The 17,195-nt window shown below is 43.8% G+C and overlaps 1 protein-coding gene and 1 long non-coding RNA gene across 6 annotated transcripts in view; both read right to left on the bottom strand.

Moving 5' to 3' along the window:
* Positions 1-17,195, bottom strand: part of LOC128774256 (uncharacterized) — a 113,128-nt gene that overhangs the window by 74,027 nt on the left and 21,906 nt on the right. The window lies entirely within an intron of this gene.
* The window catches only part of GJC1 (gap junction protein gamma 1), a 39,664-nt gene continuing 29,698 nt past the window's right edge, over positions 7,230-17,195 (bottom strand). For all 5 annotated transcript variants that reach the window (XM_019434857.2, XM_053892951.1, XM_053892950.1 and 2 more), the window contains 2 exons: positions 14,012-14,087; positions 7,230-13,057 (listed from right to left, as the gene is read on the bottom strand). In XM_019434857.2, coding sequence (XP_019290402.1) covers positions 11,847-13,037 — 1,191 coding nt within the window. In that variant the 5' untranslated portion in view covers positions 13,038-13,057; positions 14,012-14,087 and the 3' untranslated portion in view covers positions 7,230-11,846. The remainder of the gene's footprint in view (positions 13,058-14,011; positions 14,088-17,195) is intronic.

Genomic DNA, 17,195 nt, shown 5'->3' with positions numbered 1-17,195 from the left:
TGGGCACCCCCAACCTGCCCTCGTGTCTCCTAAGTGTGCTGCCCAGAAACAGAGAATACCTTGCACAGTGTGCCCAGAAGGGCTGGAGCCGTGGGTCTGTCTCCTTCGTTGATGAGGAAATCTTATTTCTGTGCAAGTAGTAACTGTGCTTTGATCAGACACATCAGGAATGTGTGTTTATTGGCCTTTATCTTACCGGGATTTGGCCTAAATCTGTAGACCTGAAATGTGAGAAAGTTATTGCTATTTTTTAAGATTTTTTAAAAGTTTATTTATTTTGAGAGAGAGACAGAGAGAACATGCATGCGTGAGGGGGGGAGGGGCAGAGAGAGAGGGAGAGAGAATCCCAAGCAGGTTCAGTACCACCAGCACAGAGCCTGATTTGGGGCTCAAACTCACAAATTGTCAGATCATGACCTGAGCCAAAGTCGGCCCCTTAGCCCAATGAGCCAGCCAGGTGCCCCCCTAGGATTTTATTTTTAAGAAATCCCTACACCCAGCGTGGGGCTCAAACTCACAACCCCAAGATCAAGAGTCGCAGGCTTCACCGATTGAGCCCGCCAGGCGCCCCTGAGAAAGTTCTTTGAATTAAATGTAAGATAGCTTTTATTTATTTTTACTTTTTTTTTTCTTTTTGAGAGAGAGGAAGAGAAAGAATCTGAAGCAGGCTCCACGTTGTCAGCACAAAGCCCGACACGGGGCTCCATCCCACAAACTGTGAGATCATGACCTGAGCCCAAATCAAGAGTCAGACACTTAACTGACTCAGCCAACCAGCTGCCTCTAATAGAGCTTTCAGTTTTTAGGAAGGTACCAGAAACTGCATGTCAATCCTTGTTCAAAGAACTTACTACATGTAGACAGTAGAAATTATGCTTGGAGAGACTGCTGAGAACCCAGGGTTAAGGATCTGTGTGGTCTTTTCCTTTTGGTAAGTGCTGCAAATTCACTTCTGTGAAGTGATCGCTCTTTGTTCTCTTGACAACATGGAGGCAGGTGACGCCACATTACTGGTAGCTGGAAATCGGAAGCTGAAGGCATCCACAGCTGTGCCATCCAGCCCGGTGGTCATTTAAACAGCGAGGTACAGGGGCTCCTGGGTGACTCAGTTGGTTAAGCGTCCGACTTCGGCTCAGGTCACAATCTCACAGTTTGTTGGTTCGAGCCCCGCATTGGGCTCTGTGCTGACAGCTCAGAGCCTGGAGCCTGCCTCGGATTCTGTGTCTCCCTCTCTCTCCCCAAAATAAATAAACGTTAAAAAATTTTTTTCTTTTTTTTTTTAAATAGCGAGGTAGGTCTACAAGTGCGTGCATGAGAAACACTCCCAGATGTAAATGAAAACCACAATGCAGGAGTGCTTGTGGGCAGGCACCTGACATGTCAGCTGCTATGTGCCCAGGAAAACACTGTGGGAGAATTCACAAAAATGGACCAGAGGTTACCCGTGGGGACAAACACTGCTGGGACAGGGATGTTTATTTTTCATTCATTTACTACATTTTGGTCATTTTAATTTACTGGCTGCCTAGGGTTTATTGGCCATTTGGGGCCAGGTACACGGTTACAGGGGGTCAGGAAGCCTCGCACGCAGTTTGGACGGTAAAGAGTGGGGTTCTCTCAACTTCCTTTTTGAGGTTCTGCAGTTTTGGTAGAAAAGAACCCCGCGGCTTCTGCTTGCTGCAGCCTGTAGTCCGCGGTAAGCAGAGGGGCTCCGATGCGTCTAGAGCCTCCTGAAGCCTGGAGAGGAGGAAGTTGGGAGGGTGGTTTTGAAGGAAAGTCCGCAGGAAAGCAGGGGTTCAGGGCGAGGAGGTGTCTCAATGGCCAAGCTGCAGGGGCAGTGGGTTTCCTGTAGGGGCCGCAGGGCACACCTTCCCCTGGTGGGGTCTGTGCCTGGTGGTTCTCTCTGTGGAGGGTTCTAATCTTGGGTCTGTAACCGACGACGGTTGTCCCGTGATTGACGCTGAGTGGTGGCTCCCCCTTCCAGCCTCCCCTCCCAACCTCCCGAGTTCGCTTGCTGGCTGGCGGTGGCCACGCAGGTCTGGGGCCTGCTGTTGGCTTGGCCAGGCTGGCCACCGGGCTGCTTCCTCATGGCCTTCCACAGCCAAGTCACAGGCGATCGTGCAGCTGGAGAGGCTGCCCCCCACCCCGGCCCCATCTCCCACACTGGCCCCCGGGAAGGTGGGCCCGCCGTTCTGGGGACTCCAACACGGTGGCCACGGACAGGAGGGTGGACTTCCCAAAAAGAGAAGCTTGCCCACCAGTGATGGCTTCCCAGGGACGCTCTGCCCTTGTTCGGGAGCTGTTACTGGAGGCGGAATCCCGGGGGTGCCAGTGATAGTCGCGGGTGAGCATGAGCGAGCAGCTGGAGCGTGGCTGCCATGCTGTCACTTGTGGGCTGGTGGAAAGCTTGGCGGGGACCACTCACGGGTCACAGCACGTGATTCCGGGTGGTGGGGACGGGGACGCTAGGCCCCCCGGGGACAGGGGAGACTGCGGAAGGCCACTCCATGCCCGAGGCACTAGGGGTGGTAATTTTAATTTTTAAAGATGTGCATGTATATCACCTTTAAGTGTCAGCAAGGATTATCTGAGTAGGGAGGTTGTGGGCTATTTTTATGCCCCACACATTTTTATGTATTTGAAGGTGAATAAATGCATGTGTGCTTTTAACAAGAGACAATGTTAAGAATGACTTTTTAGGGATGGGGCAATCATTGATGTCTTTTGTTTTCTCTTTGTTTCTGAATTTTCCAAGTCTTTCATAAAAGGCATGTAATGACCTTTATAACCAGAAAAAAATGTCATTAAACTAGAATAACGAACAAAGCAAAGGAAGAAAAAAACCCAGCAGGCAATGGTATTTGTGTTTATTTATTTTTTTTAAAGCCTATTTATTTTTGGGAAAGAAGGCGTGAGTTGGGGGGACAGAGAGAGAGGAAGAGAGAGAATCTCAACAGGCTCCCCCCCAGAGAGGAGCCTGATGTGTTCAAATTTACGAACCATGAGACTGTGACCTGAGCCAAAGTTGGATGTTTAACTGAGTGAGCCACTCAGGTGCCTCATGGTATTTGTAGTTTATTTTTATTTATTAATTAAAAAAAAATTAAGGTTTATTTTTGAGAGAGACAGAGACAGTGTGAGTAGGGGAGGGGGAGGGGCAGAGAGAGAGGGAGACACAGAATCCAAAGCAGGCTCCAGGCTCCAAGCTGTCAGCAGAGAGCCCGATGAGGGGCCCGAACCCACAAACCGCGAGATCATGACCTGAGCCGAAGTCAGACGCCCAACCGACTGAGCCACCCAGGCACTCCCATACCGTATTTTCTTTATCCATTTACCTGCCGATAGACATGTGAGCTGTTTTCATCTCCTGGATATTGTGAACAATGATGAAATGAACGTGGGTGTGTAAACATCTCCTTGAGGTTCTCCTTTCAACTCTTTTGGATAGACCCAGCAGTGGGGTTGATAGATGAATGAGTTTTTAAAAAAGCAGGCTGGCTGCTGGCCTGAGTTTGGGTTGACATGGCTATTTAAATTGCTACGGATAAAATTATAGAACCAAAAAATGGTTCGCATTAGAGGAGAGTGGCTATAAACAGGGAAGACCAAAACGCATTCCGTACCGGGAGCATGATTTCTTATCTTTCTGCACGAAGTGGCTCAGACTCAGCACATAGTTTATGCTCATAGTTTTTCTAATAGTTGACTAAAGCCTTTTCTATCTTCTGTTACAAGGCCTCAGAATCTACATCTGAGTCCAATCAAGGTAGGGTTACTAGTTTTAGCAAATAAAAATACAGGATGCTCAGTTAAATTTGAATTTGGGATGAGCAACAAATGATTTTTTTAATGTTTATTTATTTGTGAGAGAGAGAGAGCGAGAGCACAAGCAGGGGGAGGGGCAGAGAGAGAGAGAGACAGAGGCTGAAGCAAGCTCCAGGCTTCAAGCTGTCATCGCAGAGCCTGATGTGTGGTTCGAACCCACGAACCTGAGCTGAAGTCAGATGCTCAACCGACTGAGCCACCCAGGTGCCCCCCAATAATTTTTAATATATCAGGATTTCCCATATATAAGATATAATACATAAAAAAATGATTCACTGTTGATCTGAACTTCAAATTTAACCAGGCATCCTGTATTTTATCTGGCAATCCTAAATCAAAGGGAATGGGCATCTATTCCAGGCCAACTTATGCTGATCTATTCACAGCCTTCTCCGACGGTTCTTAGCTGTGCTCTGGCGTTTCACATTCCTCCTGACCACACAACACCCCCCCTATGCCCCATGCTGGAAGCTGGGCCCTTCCTCCTCCCAGCTATCTCCAGAGCTGGCTTGAATGGCCACTCACCGCTTAAGAGATACATAAAAGAAAAAGAGGTCCCCACCCCACATGCTCTCTTCTCGTCCAACAAGCCTCCAAAAGCAGGCCACTGGAATCAAACAGCATAATCACAAGCCGGTCTATAATCGAGACAGGGGGGCCGAGTGTGCCACAGACCTCTGTCCACGATCATTTTCCCGTTGGAACGTGAAGTAAACAATCCGCTGACCATTTGCGTTCCACCCTATTTCCAGGATTTTGCCTTTAAAAGCACCTCGAGGAGCCCAAATCGTCGCGCAGACCATTCTGCAGAGGCCGCGTCCTGTCAACGCTGTCAACAGCACCTGGGTACAGGATCGAACATCAGTCTGCCTGCTGGGCACAAGCCACAGCTGCAACGTGCTTTCAGAAAAATGGGCCAGGCCAAAGGGGCTCCCTGTCAGTGCTTTTTAATGTTCCCAGTGCAAAGATAAAATTTCACTTTCACAGGGCTACACAAACTAAAAATAAAATTGAGGGGGAAAAAAAGCGATCTAGTTCTGTATCATTTTTCCCCATGGTCAGGTCCCATTCAGGTCACTGGCTGTGCGCGGAAATCGGTTATGAACAGTTGCTCGGTTCTGCCTTGCCTGGGGTTTGAGGCTGTCAGCCAGCCATGCCCTCTGTGATGGCCCCGGAGAGCAGAGCAGACAAGGATACTTGTGGAAGGTTCGGCTGAGGGTAAAGAGGGAATCCGGTCAGATTTTCCTCGAGGCTCTAGCAGGGGGCTTCCTTAGGTTTTCTTTCACAATCCCTGAGTCTAGTTGAAAACAGGCCTGGCGTGTCAAGGGCAGGGCAAGGAAATGCTGTGCTACCTCCTCAGGATTGAGAGGGCAGCAGAAAACCAGTGGCTGGCGAATGCTTGTCACCATGTCATCTTCTCTTTTTCTTACTTTCCACTTCTGAGTCACTTCCTCTTTCTGATTTCCTCAAAGATGTCATTGGATGTAGGGCGGAGAAGTTTCTCAGTAATGACACCAACTCACTGACATAGAAGGTGAGATACTTCTCTTTACACGGGACTGGTCAGTCCTGGAAAGGAAGTCCTGAATCCATACTGGATCATGGTTTGAAAACTCCCGTACACACAGTTAGTCAAGGACCGCATGCTTCCCGGCACCCACCCCCTGCACATCACTTCTGGATTATTCTGCCCATCCCTCTACAGCCCTCCCCTCAGGCTGCCATCAGTCATTCTGGGCTGTCAGAGAAGATACTCATGTGCTATGCCAGGGTCTAAACCTCTGTGAAACAGATCATTCAAAATAATCCCTCTTCCCCTTTTTCTCCTGGCCCATTCTTTTTTAAACGTTTCTTTGCTTATTTATTTATTTAGAGACTGAGTGCGAGCGGGGGAGGGGCAGAGACTGGGAGACACAGAATCAGAAGCAGGCTCCAAACTGTCGGCACAGAACCAGACAGGGGGCTCGAACCCACGAACCACGAGACCATGATCTGAGCTGAAGTCGGACACTTAACCGACTAAGCTACCCAGGCGCCTCCTCAAGTTTTTCTTTTCCCTAAGCTAAGTGGTTCTCAAAACTTAATATGTGATATTACATGTGGAAAATTGTTGGGTGAAGCAAGTGTTCTGTGTCTTCTGGGGGCGGCTACTCAACTGTATGCATTGGTAACTACTAAACAAAAAGGGTGAATTTTACTTGTAAATTATACCTTAATAAAAGATTTCTTAAGAATCACCTAGGGAACTTAGTTCTGAATGTGGAGACCTGAGAAGGGTCCAAGGAACCAACATTTTAACAGGCATCCCTGTCTCTTCTTACACAGGCAGCTCAGTGGTCACATCTGGAAAAAACACGGCAAGTACAGCAAGGTCCACCCGGCAAAGATCCGCAACGCTGCCTGCCCCACCAGCAGCTGCCGCCCACTCCTCCGGGAAAGGAGTCAAGGGTGCAGGCCCGGATCTGTTCTCCACTCTGCCTCAACCTCTGAAAGTCTTCACGCCCGTGGGTGATAGGCTTCCAATCTGGGGTAACTAAAGGAGAGAAACCCAAAAAATATTGTACTTTAAGATTCACAGAAGTCTTAGAAATAGTTTTAAACTCCACACAGCAAAGATTTTTAACTTTGAGGAGGGAGGACACCTTTTCCAGGTATTAGTCTCTGTTCTGATGGCCAATCTGCCAAAGAATCCACTTTCAAAACTAACAGGGTGCCTTCACTGCTCCAACAGCTTGGAACGGCTCACAAGTTTATTACCAAATATGGCTGGCTGACCAGTTTACACTCTGCTGCTGAGGGTGCGCTCTTTGCGTGACCTACCAGCCAGCCTTCTGTGTCCGGGCCCAGGGTGGGGTGAACACAGGGCACTTTCGCAATAAATGCTACCCTCTCCTAACCCCCTCCCACACTTCCTTCCCAAAAGGCACGTTAGCCATACCAAGACCAGTGTGGGTCTGCAGGGAACATCCCTCTCAGAAGGCCCCCCTTTTGGAGAAAAGGCCCTGAGAACTACAGGGAGCGAGACAGGCTGTGTTCCCAGTTTCTGTGCTTAGACTCCAGACCCCCCCACTCCTCCTACACAAGGCCACATCCCCTTCCCAGATTTAGGATGCCAGTAATATGCCAATCCGCGTAGCCACAGTAATCAAGAGTTGTGTAACTCAGCTATGAACAAGGGCATGTTTTGAGCTCAAGTCACCTGCTTGGAAGTTTTTCTGCTCATCCATTCCCACTGAGATCAGTTTACAGGTGAATGTACTAGGAGAGATTTTCATATCAGGTTTTCTGTACAAACCAGTAAGCCATCAGGTACTATTTTACACAAAGAATGGGGTAAAATCCTCAATAAGACATTTACTGGCAGCTGAGTTCTCAAGTTTGGGAAAAGACGCACAGACCACAAATGAATCTTCTAAACTGTATTTGGAACTCACAAAACATTTGGAACTGACAAATCTTCCTAGAGACAAGGTCCCGAGCACAGAAGTCTGTCCCCACCATAAAAGTTTTACATTAACTGTACAGAACAAAATTAGCAATGAGTGATCTTTGGCACTAGAATGGTAATTCCTTAGCTGTTCATACAACATCCAAACCACACATGACATTAGATTGCTGGTTAACAGTTGAAAATTATATTTCAATTACCTTAAAAAGCTAGAAGTCCTAGCTAAGTTTTTCAGTATCAATATGCTAACTGTATCTAATACTTAGTGCCTGAGGTAGAGACTTCTGTAAGAGCTTTATTAGAGAAAACACAATTGGAAAGTACAATAAAGAAAAATTTCCAATCTTGGAAGCAAATAGCCAATGTCTTTGCTGGTTCAACAAGCCAACCTTGAAATGTAAAACACTTACTCCTTTTATTTCTGTAGGGACTTTGCATGGGAGTAAGACTTTCTTTTGTTTGGACTCCTGGATTTTAGAATACTATGGATTGTCTCTTTAAAAAAATTTTTTTTTATTATTGAGAGAGAGAGAGAGAGAGACAGAGTATGAGCAGGGGAGGGGCAGAGAGGGAGATGCAAAATTAGAAACAGGCTCCAGACTCTGAGCTGTCAGCACAGAGCCTGACCTGGGGCTCGAACTCAGAGACTGTGAGATCATGACTTGAGCCGAAGTCGGAGACTCAACTGACTGAGGCACCCAGGCACCCCTGGATTGCCTCTTTCTAAAAAGTATGACTATTAAGGTGGAATGTGCATGAACCAAACTCACTTAACGTTATTATTAAAAACAACACAACTGCATTAGGGGCAACAAATAAAATCTTTTAATCTCTCCATGATGTGTGGCCAGAATGTAACTTTTATTTCCAAACTCTACACTGTAGAGGCGCTGGGGCTTTCTTATTTTCAGGTGGTAAGGCTCTTCATGAGATTACATGATTTTATACAGATACAATTAACCTAATACCTGGAATCTTCCGATCAAAGTGACCCACAACTGTGTATCTTTGACTTCCAGGTCCCTTTCAGTCAAGAAAGACCCTTCCTTTATAAAAAGGCATTTCTTAAAGTAGGTTCAAGTATAACATACTTGCCTTTACTGCAAGCTAGCTGGCCAAAAATTTATCACAAACTGTAGATGTTAGAGGTATACGGTCTCCTAAATGAGACAGAAGGAATAAAGCATGGACATTTATAAGCTGAAAGGGTAAAGCATCAGTATGACTAACGGGAATGACATTTAAGTCCATTCTTGGTATAAACTGCTTAAAGCCAAGTGTTTTAAGCCATCACAGACTCCTGTGATCAAGAGCACTGGAGGATGGTTTACTACTGCCATTGTGTAGTTTTGTCAACTATTTTTGTCTTGAAGACCCAAGTTCAGACACATGACCAATAAATAGTTGGTCTTTGAATACCTTTTACCATAGGCTCTAACTACTTCATAACACTTCCAAGAAGTAGCTCCTGAAACTTGGAAAAGTCAGGTGAACTGCTTAATTTTACACCATTAAGAAATGACAGAGTTACGGTACCGAATGAGGACTTTTTTTTCTCCTTAAAGACATAGGTGTCCTTGTAAAAGACAGATATGTGGGAGTTGTCAGGGCTGTGAAAACCATTTTAGATCACAAAGTTCATTTTTATCAAAAGTAGTTTTTTGCAGATTAGTCAAGGAAAATCCCCAGAAAAACGGGCTTCAAATGAGATAACATATTTGTGGCTTTCAATGAGCAAATATAGAAACAGGAAAAACTAAGTCATAAGGCAAAGATGAAGCCACAAAGTGAACATTAAGACTTCTTTAGGAGAAAATGTTATCTAATTCTCCCTTCAAATTTGAATTAAGAAAAAAGCCTGTTTTATAAATCTCTCCTGGTAATACATTTTAACACAAATGAGCAAAAAACACATCGGAATAGATCCAATAGTATATTAAGAAATATAAGCATATTGACCATATCCTGGTTCTAGTAGATGGAAGGACTAAGCACTCAACTATTTAGAGAAGCAAATGTCATAGGACAGACATGACTTTATGGCAATTCCAAGGAATACAATTTTGATAGGGGAAAAAAAAACAACCTGCGGACAGGCTTTTTATACTAATACCTGTAAGTTCCAGAATAACCAGAATGATATGTTTATAGATTCGATCCCAATTCATGGGTTAAGCTAGACACTGATAGGGCCATTTTCCTAATGGAGGTCCATGACATGCCATTATGGGGAAATGGCTTTGGCAAACTCCCATGGTTCAAAGGCTGAAGAAATGTACCAAGAAAGCAGTGAGAGTTGGGAACTCTATGTCATAGCTAAAACTTTGGTGAGAGAGTAGACTCGCACATGTGAAGTGACTTAGAATATTTTTCTATATACTTTAAGATATTGGAAGAATTATCCAGACACAAAATAACATTTTCATCGGAACAAGCCAAGAGGAAACACCGAGGGCACTGTTTGTAGGAACTAAGTAGACGCTTCTGGCATCACACGTCTTTGCCTGGCATTTCTGCTTGACTCCTGTCCTCTCTGTCACTCTCGAGCCCCCAGCCTTTCCTCTGGTGAAGCCACTGTCTCCTTCAGGCTCTGTGTAGATGTGCATTGAGTGTGTATGTATCTTCTGTCCTTTGGTTAAGAAATTTCCTTGAATCTCTAGTGACACCAGAGGGGACTGAGAGATCTTCATCTTAAATAAGCTTAGGTGTTTAAAAGCTTGCTTGTTTTCTAATAAGCACTTGAATTTCTTTATAAAACACTTGGTATGAAGGAAACTGCACGAGTCTGCTAATGATCCAGGACATGTCAGGTCTATTGTTTTCTGAAATTCCCCTTCAGTCTCTCCTGAGTTTACTTTCTGATTAAGGTGTTTAGAGATTATAAGGAGCTTCTCTAGGCTAAAATTTATAGATTAAGAAAAAAAAAAAAGGGCAAAAAAAATTAATGGATGGCTAGAAGCTGAAATTTTCTGAGTAGAACAAAGAAAGAAATGAAAAAGAAATGCCCAAAGGGTGCTGTTCCAGGATTCTCCTAAATAATAAAGAATGGACATTTTAAAATTAAGACCTAAAAAAGAATACTTTTGCAATTTCAAAGTCAGAGGTGGCTTGCTTTCTATTAGAAAACAGTGAGACACTCAAACCGAAAAGCTCCATGGGAAACAAAGGTCCCTTCCTTTACATCCTTACCAAGCTCTTGCTTACAAGCTCATAAACTGTAAGACAAACGATGTGAATGGGCTGGGAGAGCAAAGCTCTCCCACAGAATACAGGACTGAAAACATCAATAAAATACTGCAAATTGTAAGTGTTATGTGAACATCAATGCTTGTCATTAACAAATAGATATGCCTTGAAGGAATAAATTCTGAAATTCTCTTTAGGTCTATCTACAGATAGAATCCCCATTCTGACTGGTCTTCTATACAGAAAGAAATCTACATTGGCAGAAGTACAGAAATTATAAAAGTTACGCAGCAAATTACAAAAAAATAAGGAATTTGGATTTAGGCCTTCTGCCACAGGCAATACAAATGGCTCTGAGTATTTTTAGCTGAGAATTTTTTTTATTTCTAATGTTAACATCCAAAGAAAATATCCACCATTGGTTTCTTAAGAAACCAGAAAGGCAGGTTTCTGGATAGAGATTTAAGGCAAATCAAATAGGTCCACAACTAAACATTGTAGTAGGGCTCATTTTCCAGGCATGGCTTTGCAATAGAGGAATCTTAGGAACACCTCTGGTCAGGGTCTCCACGCTGCTACCAGACTGAGGACACTTTTGTGTATCAGCCTTTTGGGAGAACTTAAATTATGTACACACCTTCGAGGCATATGCTGGCAATGCTTGATAATTAAACGAATCCTGCAGTTAATCATTTATATCCTTTGAAAATACAAACAGGTTTTCAAAGATTGGATATAGGTGTGGGTAGGTGAATGAGATTCAAAGATTTCTTAAGTAAAGGAGAAAAGATCTCAGCCTCCTTCTACTGTGGACTTTCTTTCCAAGATTGAAAATTGATGCTTCCTCCTCCGGCTCCTGACATATCCGAAATCTTCCCTGCAACACGAGAGGCACTTTTATTAGGTGTAGCATCTATTAAAACTTTAAACCCAGGGTGGAATTTGCTGAACAAAGTAAGAACACTGGCCTAATAGGCATTACCTTAAGGATTTTTTTTCATTTAATATAAAAGTGTAACTACAGCGGTCCAATATACAAATACAAAAAAAAGTACTCATACTAAAAAAATGTACCATAATACTGTACATACAAAAACTTTTCAACAAGAATGATTTAAATATATCTGTTTTTTTCCAGATCTGGAAGACACAAATGTAAAGTTCTGTAACAGTATTATTGCTGAAATATGTGCCCACGAACACGGTGTTTCCCCTTTTCTCCCCCTTGTCCCAGCCCCGCTTTCAGAGTCCCCTGAGCGTGGATCATGAGCCAACAGCATCCCTGAAGATAACCAGAGCCAAATGTTTACTCCACGGAGGCCATTATTCAGTGAGCCGCTGCTTACCACGGACTATGGAAGAGCACAAGTTTTAATCCCAGCCAAGATTAAATCCAGACGGAGGTCTTTCCATCCCCTGATTTGCTACTAGCACTGCTCTTGTTGGACCCAGCTTTGGACCCCACTTTGGCTTTTTTTTCCCGGGGACCATGAGGGTTGTTTTGGTGACTGTAGGCCTGGATTGCTAGATCCAAGCGCTCCTGAGCCATTTTGATCTCCCGCTGCAGAGTCTCCAGGTCAGCTGGGAGGTTCTCCTCATGGCTGCCATACTGTTGTTCCTGGGCGATGTTGGCCTTGTTTTGCTTGTAGGCAATCTTAGCGTTGGACAGTTCGGTGTACTGGATTTGATCTGGTTTGACGGCAATGTTATAGCCAGGGGGAGCAGATGGTGTATTCCAAGTGAAGGGATAATTATAAGCACCCGGATCTTCCAGTTCCCTCCTTTTACTGTTTAGTGAGTCTCGAATTGTCCCGAACCCTAAATGAAGCATCTCCCAAATGTTAAGCAATAGGCAAAGGCCTGTAACACCATACATTATCAGAAGGAAGATGGTCTTTTCAGTGGGTCTCGAAATAAAGCAGTCTATCTTATGAGGGCAAGGAAGTCTGCTGCACACATAAAATGGGTGGACTTGGAAGCCATACAGAAAATACTGCCCTATCAGAAAACCCACCTCAAACACGGTCCTTGCCAGCAACTGCAGCACGTAGATTTTCATAAGCCCGTCCTCCCGAATCCGCCGGCGGCCATCGTGCTTGGGTTTAGGTTGGTTCTGCTCTTTATTTTCTTTTTCACTTTCCAATTCCATTTCCGGATACATCATGGGATCCTCCTCATGGTCCTCTTCTGTTTCTTCCAGAGCCCGGTGCTGTTTCCAACGCATTGCATAGGGTTTGCTCCGAGCTGTTTTCTTGTCTGCTTCGCCATGCTCCATCTTGGCAATCTTATGAATGGCGTAGCCCAGGTACATCACCGAGGGGGTTGCCACCAAAATGATCTGGAATACCCAGAAGCGCACATGGGAGAGGGGTGCAAAGGCGTCATAGCAGACATTCTCACAGCCTGGCTGCTCCGTGTTGCACACAAATTTGCTTTGCTCATCATAATAGATGGATTCTCCTCCTACAGCTGTAAGGACAATCCGGAAGACAATCAGTACAGTGAGCCAGATCTTCCCCACGAATGTGGAATGGTTGTGGATCTCCTCTAGCAGGCGAGTCAGGAAGCTCCAACTCATGGTGATGGAATTGGTTTGCCCTGATAAAAATGGAAAAATGAAAAATGTCAAAGGAAAATCAACAAATACAAAAATCTGAACAACTTAATTTTTTGATGGTATCTCTAGGAACTACTTTTTTGAATACGTGAAATCTAACTTCAAGGCTCATGCCAGAGTGCTAATTAGAATAAAGAGCATCTCACTCTCTACTACCCCCAGGAAGGACAATTCACCTCAGTCTATGAGCACATCTTTGGACCTACAGAATCCTAGAAGTCTGGTTAGCTTTCATGTCTTCCCTAGTTCCAAAGGTAAAATTGTAGCTAACATCTGAGATGTGTTTCTCAGACCCAGCATACTAGATTCTTTATGCATACTATTATTTCATAAACTTCTCTGTGAGATATAAATAAGGAAATAGTGAGAGGTGTAGCTATTCTTTCCAGTCATGGTAAGACTCTCACCGAGAACATAATGGGGACACTTGGGTTGGACCCCATTGTGAAGAGGTACCTTATTAGGAAATTTAAATTTTGGACCTGGTGACAAAGTATTAAAAAGAATTAAGGAGATGATACAGCTGCAATAACTGGCAATGATCAAGAACTAAAACAAAAGACAGAAAGGAACTAGGAAGACTAGGAACTGGCTAGACTGCACAGGATAGCAGATTCCAGGATTCTGTGTACTGCTGTATTTGGTTTATGGTAGATTTACGTTTGCAAACTGTGGTGTGAGGACATTAAATCCAATCCATAGGCAAATCCATTCAAAACAGCATTTTGAAGGGCAGTTTTATTCTGAGATTCTTAGATCTATACGCCCAGCATCTGGGTAACAATCATCTAAATGAGATGATGTATATACAATTCCTAACGCAACCGCTGACACAAAGCACACTTCTCTCTCCTTCTTCTCTTCTTCCCACTCCCAGTTTACTTTTGTAGATTATAGGTGACCATCAGCATCCAAGAAGTTTAAATATACTTTACCTGTTACTCAGAACTTCTGTTATCCAGAATTTTCTTAGAGAAATGATGTTTTGCTTATAACTTTTCCAGATTCCCTCTGGAAGGAAAAAAGACAAGTGAAGGTCACAAGCTTCCTCCTACAGAAAATAATCATTAAAATGCCATTTTCAGGAAGAAACAAGTTTTCTATGGAGCAGAGGAATTCATCAGCATGAGGAAGAAACATGCTTGAGTTTGAATACCTCCGTATATTCCTCCCAATACATGTGATAGGAGAAACTATGTTTAAAGTGACCCAAAGATTAAGTTATTGTAGTCTAAGAAAATACGACAGGATAGAGTGCCTGGGTGGCTCAGTTGGTTAAGCGTCCGACTTCGGCTCAGGTCATGATCTCGTGGTTTGTGAGTTTGAGCCCCACATCAGGCTTTGTGCACAGAGCCTGGAGCCTGCTTCAGATTCTGTGTCTCCCCCTCTCTCTGCCCCTCCCATGCTCATGCTCTTTCTCTCTCTCAATAATAAACTAACACTAAAAACATTTTTTTTTAAAGAAAGAAAAGAAAACACGACAGGAAGATGAGTCATTCATGAAAATCTGAAGCAGATCAACTCTGGCACCTATAGGAAAAAGCCAAAGCAGAAAAATCTCAACAAATTTAAGCTGGGTCACTAAAGGCCTTGCGAAAATCTTCACCCTGGATGCTCTATTCCCGTTCTATTCCCTGGAGCAGCTAATACCTCTCACTGGGATTTGAATGGCCAACAATGAGCAAGCTGTTTAGTTAAAACACCCAACAGCTGGCTCTCAGTCACTGGGACACTTGAATACACTGGAGGTGATTTACAGCTTCACACAAAGAAACTGCTCACGGAAAGAAAACACCTGCATCTGTACTGTGATTTTAAAAAAATAGTAACACCGGGGTGCCTGGCTGACTCAGTGGAGCATGTGACTCTTGATCTCGGGGTTTTGGGTTCAAGCCCTACACTGGGTGTAGAGATTACTTTAAAATAAAATCTTGCGGGGAGCGCCTGAGTGGCTCAGTCGGTTAAGTGTGTGACTTCGGCTCAGGTCACGATCTCACAGTTCGTGAGTTGAAGCCCCACTGGGGCTCTCTGTGCTGAAAGTGTGCAGCCTGCTTAGGATTCTGTCTCTCCCTCTCTCTGTGCCTCCCCCTCTCATACATACTCTGTCTCTCAAAATAAAACCAGGACAAATTTGTGTGTGTGTGTGTGTGTGTGTGTGTGTGTGTGTGTGTTAAAGTTTATTTGGGAGAGAGAGAGAAAGCACAAGTGGGGAAGGAGCGGAGACAGGCAGAAAGAGAATCCCAAGCAGGCTCTGCACTGCCAGCGTAATGCCTGATGTGTGGCTGCAATTCACGAACCATGAGATCATGACCTGAGCCGAACTCAGACGCTTATTAACCAACTGAACCACTCAGGAGCCCCCACATTATTACTTCTTATCAAGTTCTGCCAACTTTGAATAGTCATGGCCAGGAGTCATCCATAAAGTGCCAACTTTGTTCATTTGCTATCATTTAATTTAATAAATTTAAAACAATCTCTAAGTGTTATGTGTTCGTAGTAATTTAATAAGAAAAACTGGTGGTGATGGGGGTAAGATATTGGGGAAAAAACCTGGAAAATTTTCCAAAACGTCAATGAAAAACTAAGAAAAGGGGTGCCTGGGTGGCTCAGTCGGTTGAGTGTCTGACTCTTGGTTTCAGCTCAGGTCATGATCTCATGGTTTGTGGGTCTGAGTCCCAAGTAGGTCTCTGTGCTAACAGTGCAGAGCCTGCTTGGGATTCTCTCTCTCCCTCTCATTCCGCCCCTTTTCTGCACTATCAAAATAAATAAACTTAAAAAAAAAAAAGACAGATAGTACAGGCACCTACAGAACATGGAAGTATCAAGATTACATGCAGAATCTGACCACCCAAGCATTTTACCACTACTCTCACTGAATACACAAGTTATAAAACCACAAGAGTAATATGCAATCTTTAAATGGTGACATAGTCAAGTTTCTAACACAACTCCTGTAATGATTCACACCCCCAAGTTCAGACTCAGATTTTTCCAAACACCACATTTAAAGCATTTTCCCTAAAGCCTGAAGTTCGATTTACTCCAATTAGTCAAAATCACAGTGTAACTGTTAGAAAACTCCTCCCCTACACCTCTCTCCATACCAAAGACAAGTATCTTTTTAGCAATTAATGTGATGAAAGAGTTCTCAACGGTTCAGCATCTCATATAATAATCTACCTTTTCTGGGGGGAGGAGGAATTAGTCCTATGTCCTTCACAGCTTATAAAGCAGCAATTTATACACATATAGAAGTAGGCACTGTACACTGGTTAAGATATAGTCTAGACTTAGAAAATGTTGAACCCTAAGAACCTGGCTTCCCAAGGGCAATCACAAATGCCACAGTACCCTGTACCCATACCTTCAGTATATGTGATGTGTTTAGTAACTTAACTCCAGCATCTCATAAAATGGGTAATGGGAAATTTTCTTTCTTTAAAAATGTTCCACTACAGTTCCCTTTCTTCTGAACCATTTTTTGCTCTGCTATCAGAAACCTAAAATTCAGGACATAATCTTCTCTGACTTCCCTTTTTCAGCAAACAGACATGAATACAGAATGGAGAGTGAGTGTGTGCAATTACTCTGTGAATGGCTCTCATGGAAACATAAAAATCATTTCCATACTTCATCTTTTAAAGCAAGTGCCATGGGAGCACAGGATGAGTGGAGCACGAGTGGAGCACATGGGAGCACAAGAGGAGGGGGATGGCAAGCTGTTAAATGTTTTTTCTAAGAAAGCCCAATTGATTTACATGTACATATGTACTTATTATCCTCCTGAAAAAATATATTCTTCATGCTTTGGTTGAATTTATCTATAGACAAATTCTAGGAAGCAGTATTATTAGGTCACAGGAAATGTAAATCTGCATGGCTCTTGCTTTGCACTGTCATCCAACTTGAAAAAAAATTTTTTTTTTTAAATATGCATTTTTGAGAGACAGAGAGATCATGAACAGGGGAGGGGCAGAGAGAGAGGGAGACAGAGCACCCCAGGCAGGGCTCAAACCCACGAACCGTGAGATCATGACCTGACCTGAGCCAAAGTCAGACGCTTAAGCGACTGAACCTGCCAGGTGCCACTGTGCGTTTTTCTTAAAGATTTTTTAA

This window comes from Panthera pardus, unplaced genomic scaffold (assembly GCF_024362965.1).
Source record: "Panthera pardus isolate Hobbes unplaced genomic scaffold, ASM2436296v1 HiC_scaffold_3, whole genome shotgun sequence".
Taxonomy (NCBI): Eukaryota; Metazoa; Chordata; class Mammalia; order Carnivora; family Felidae; genus Panthera; species Panthera pardus.
Note: the sequence above shows the minus strand (reverse complement) of the source record. Positions and strands in the feature narration are given on the sequence as shown.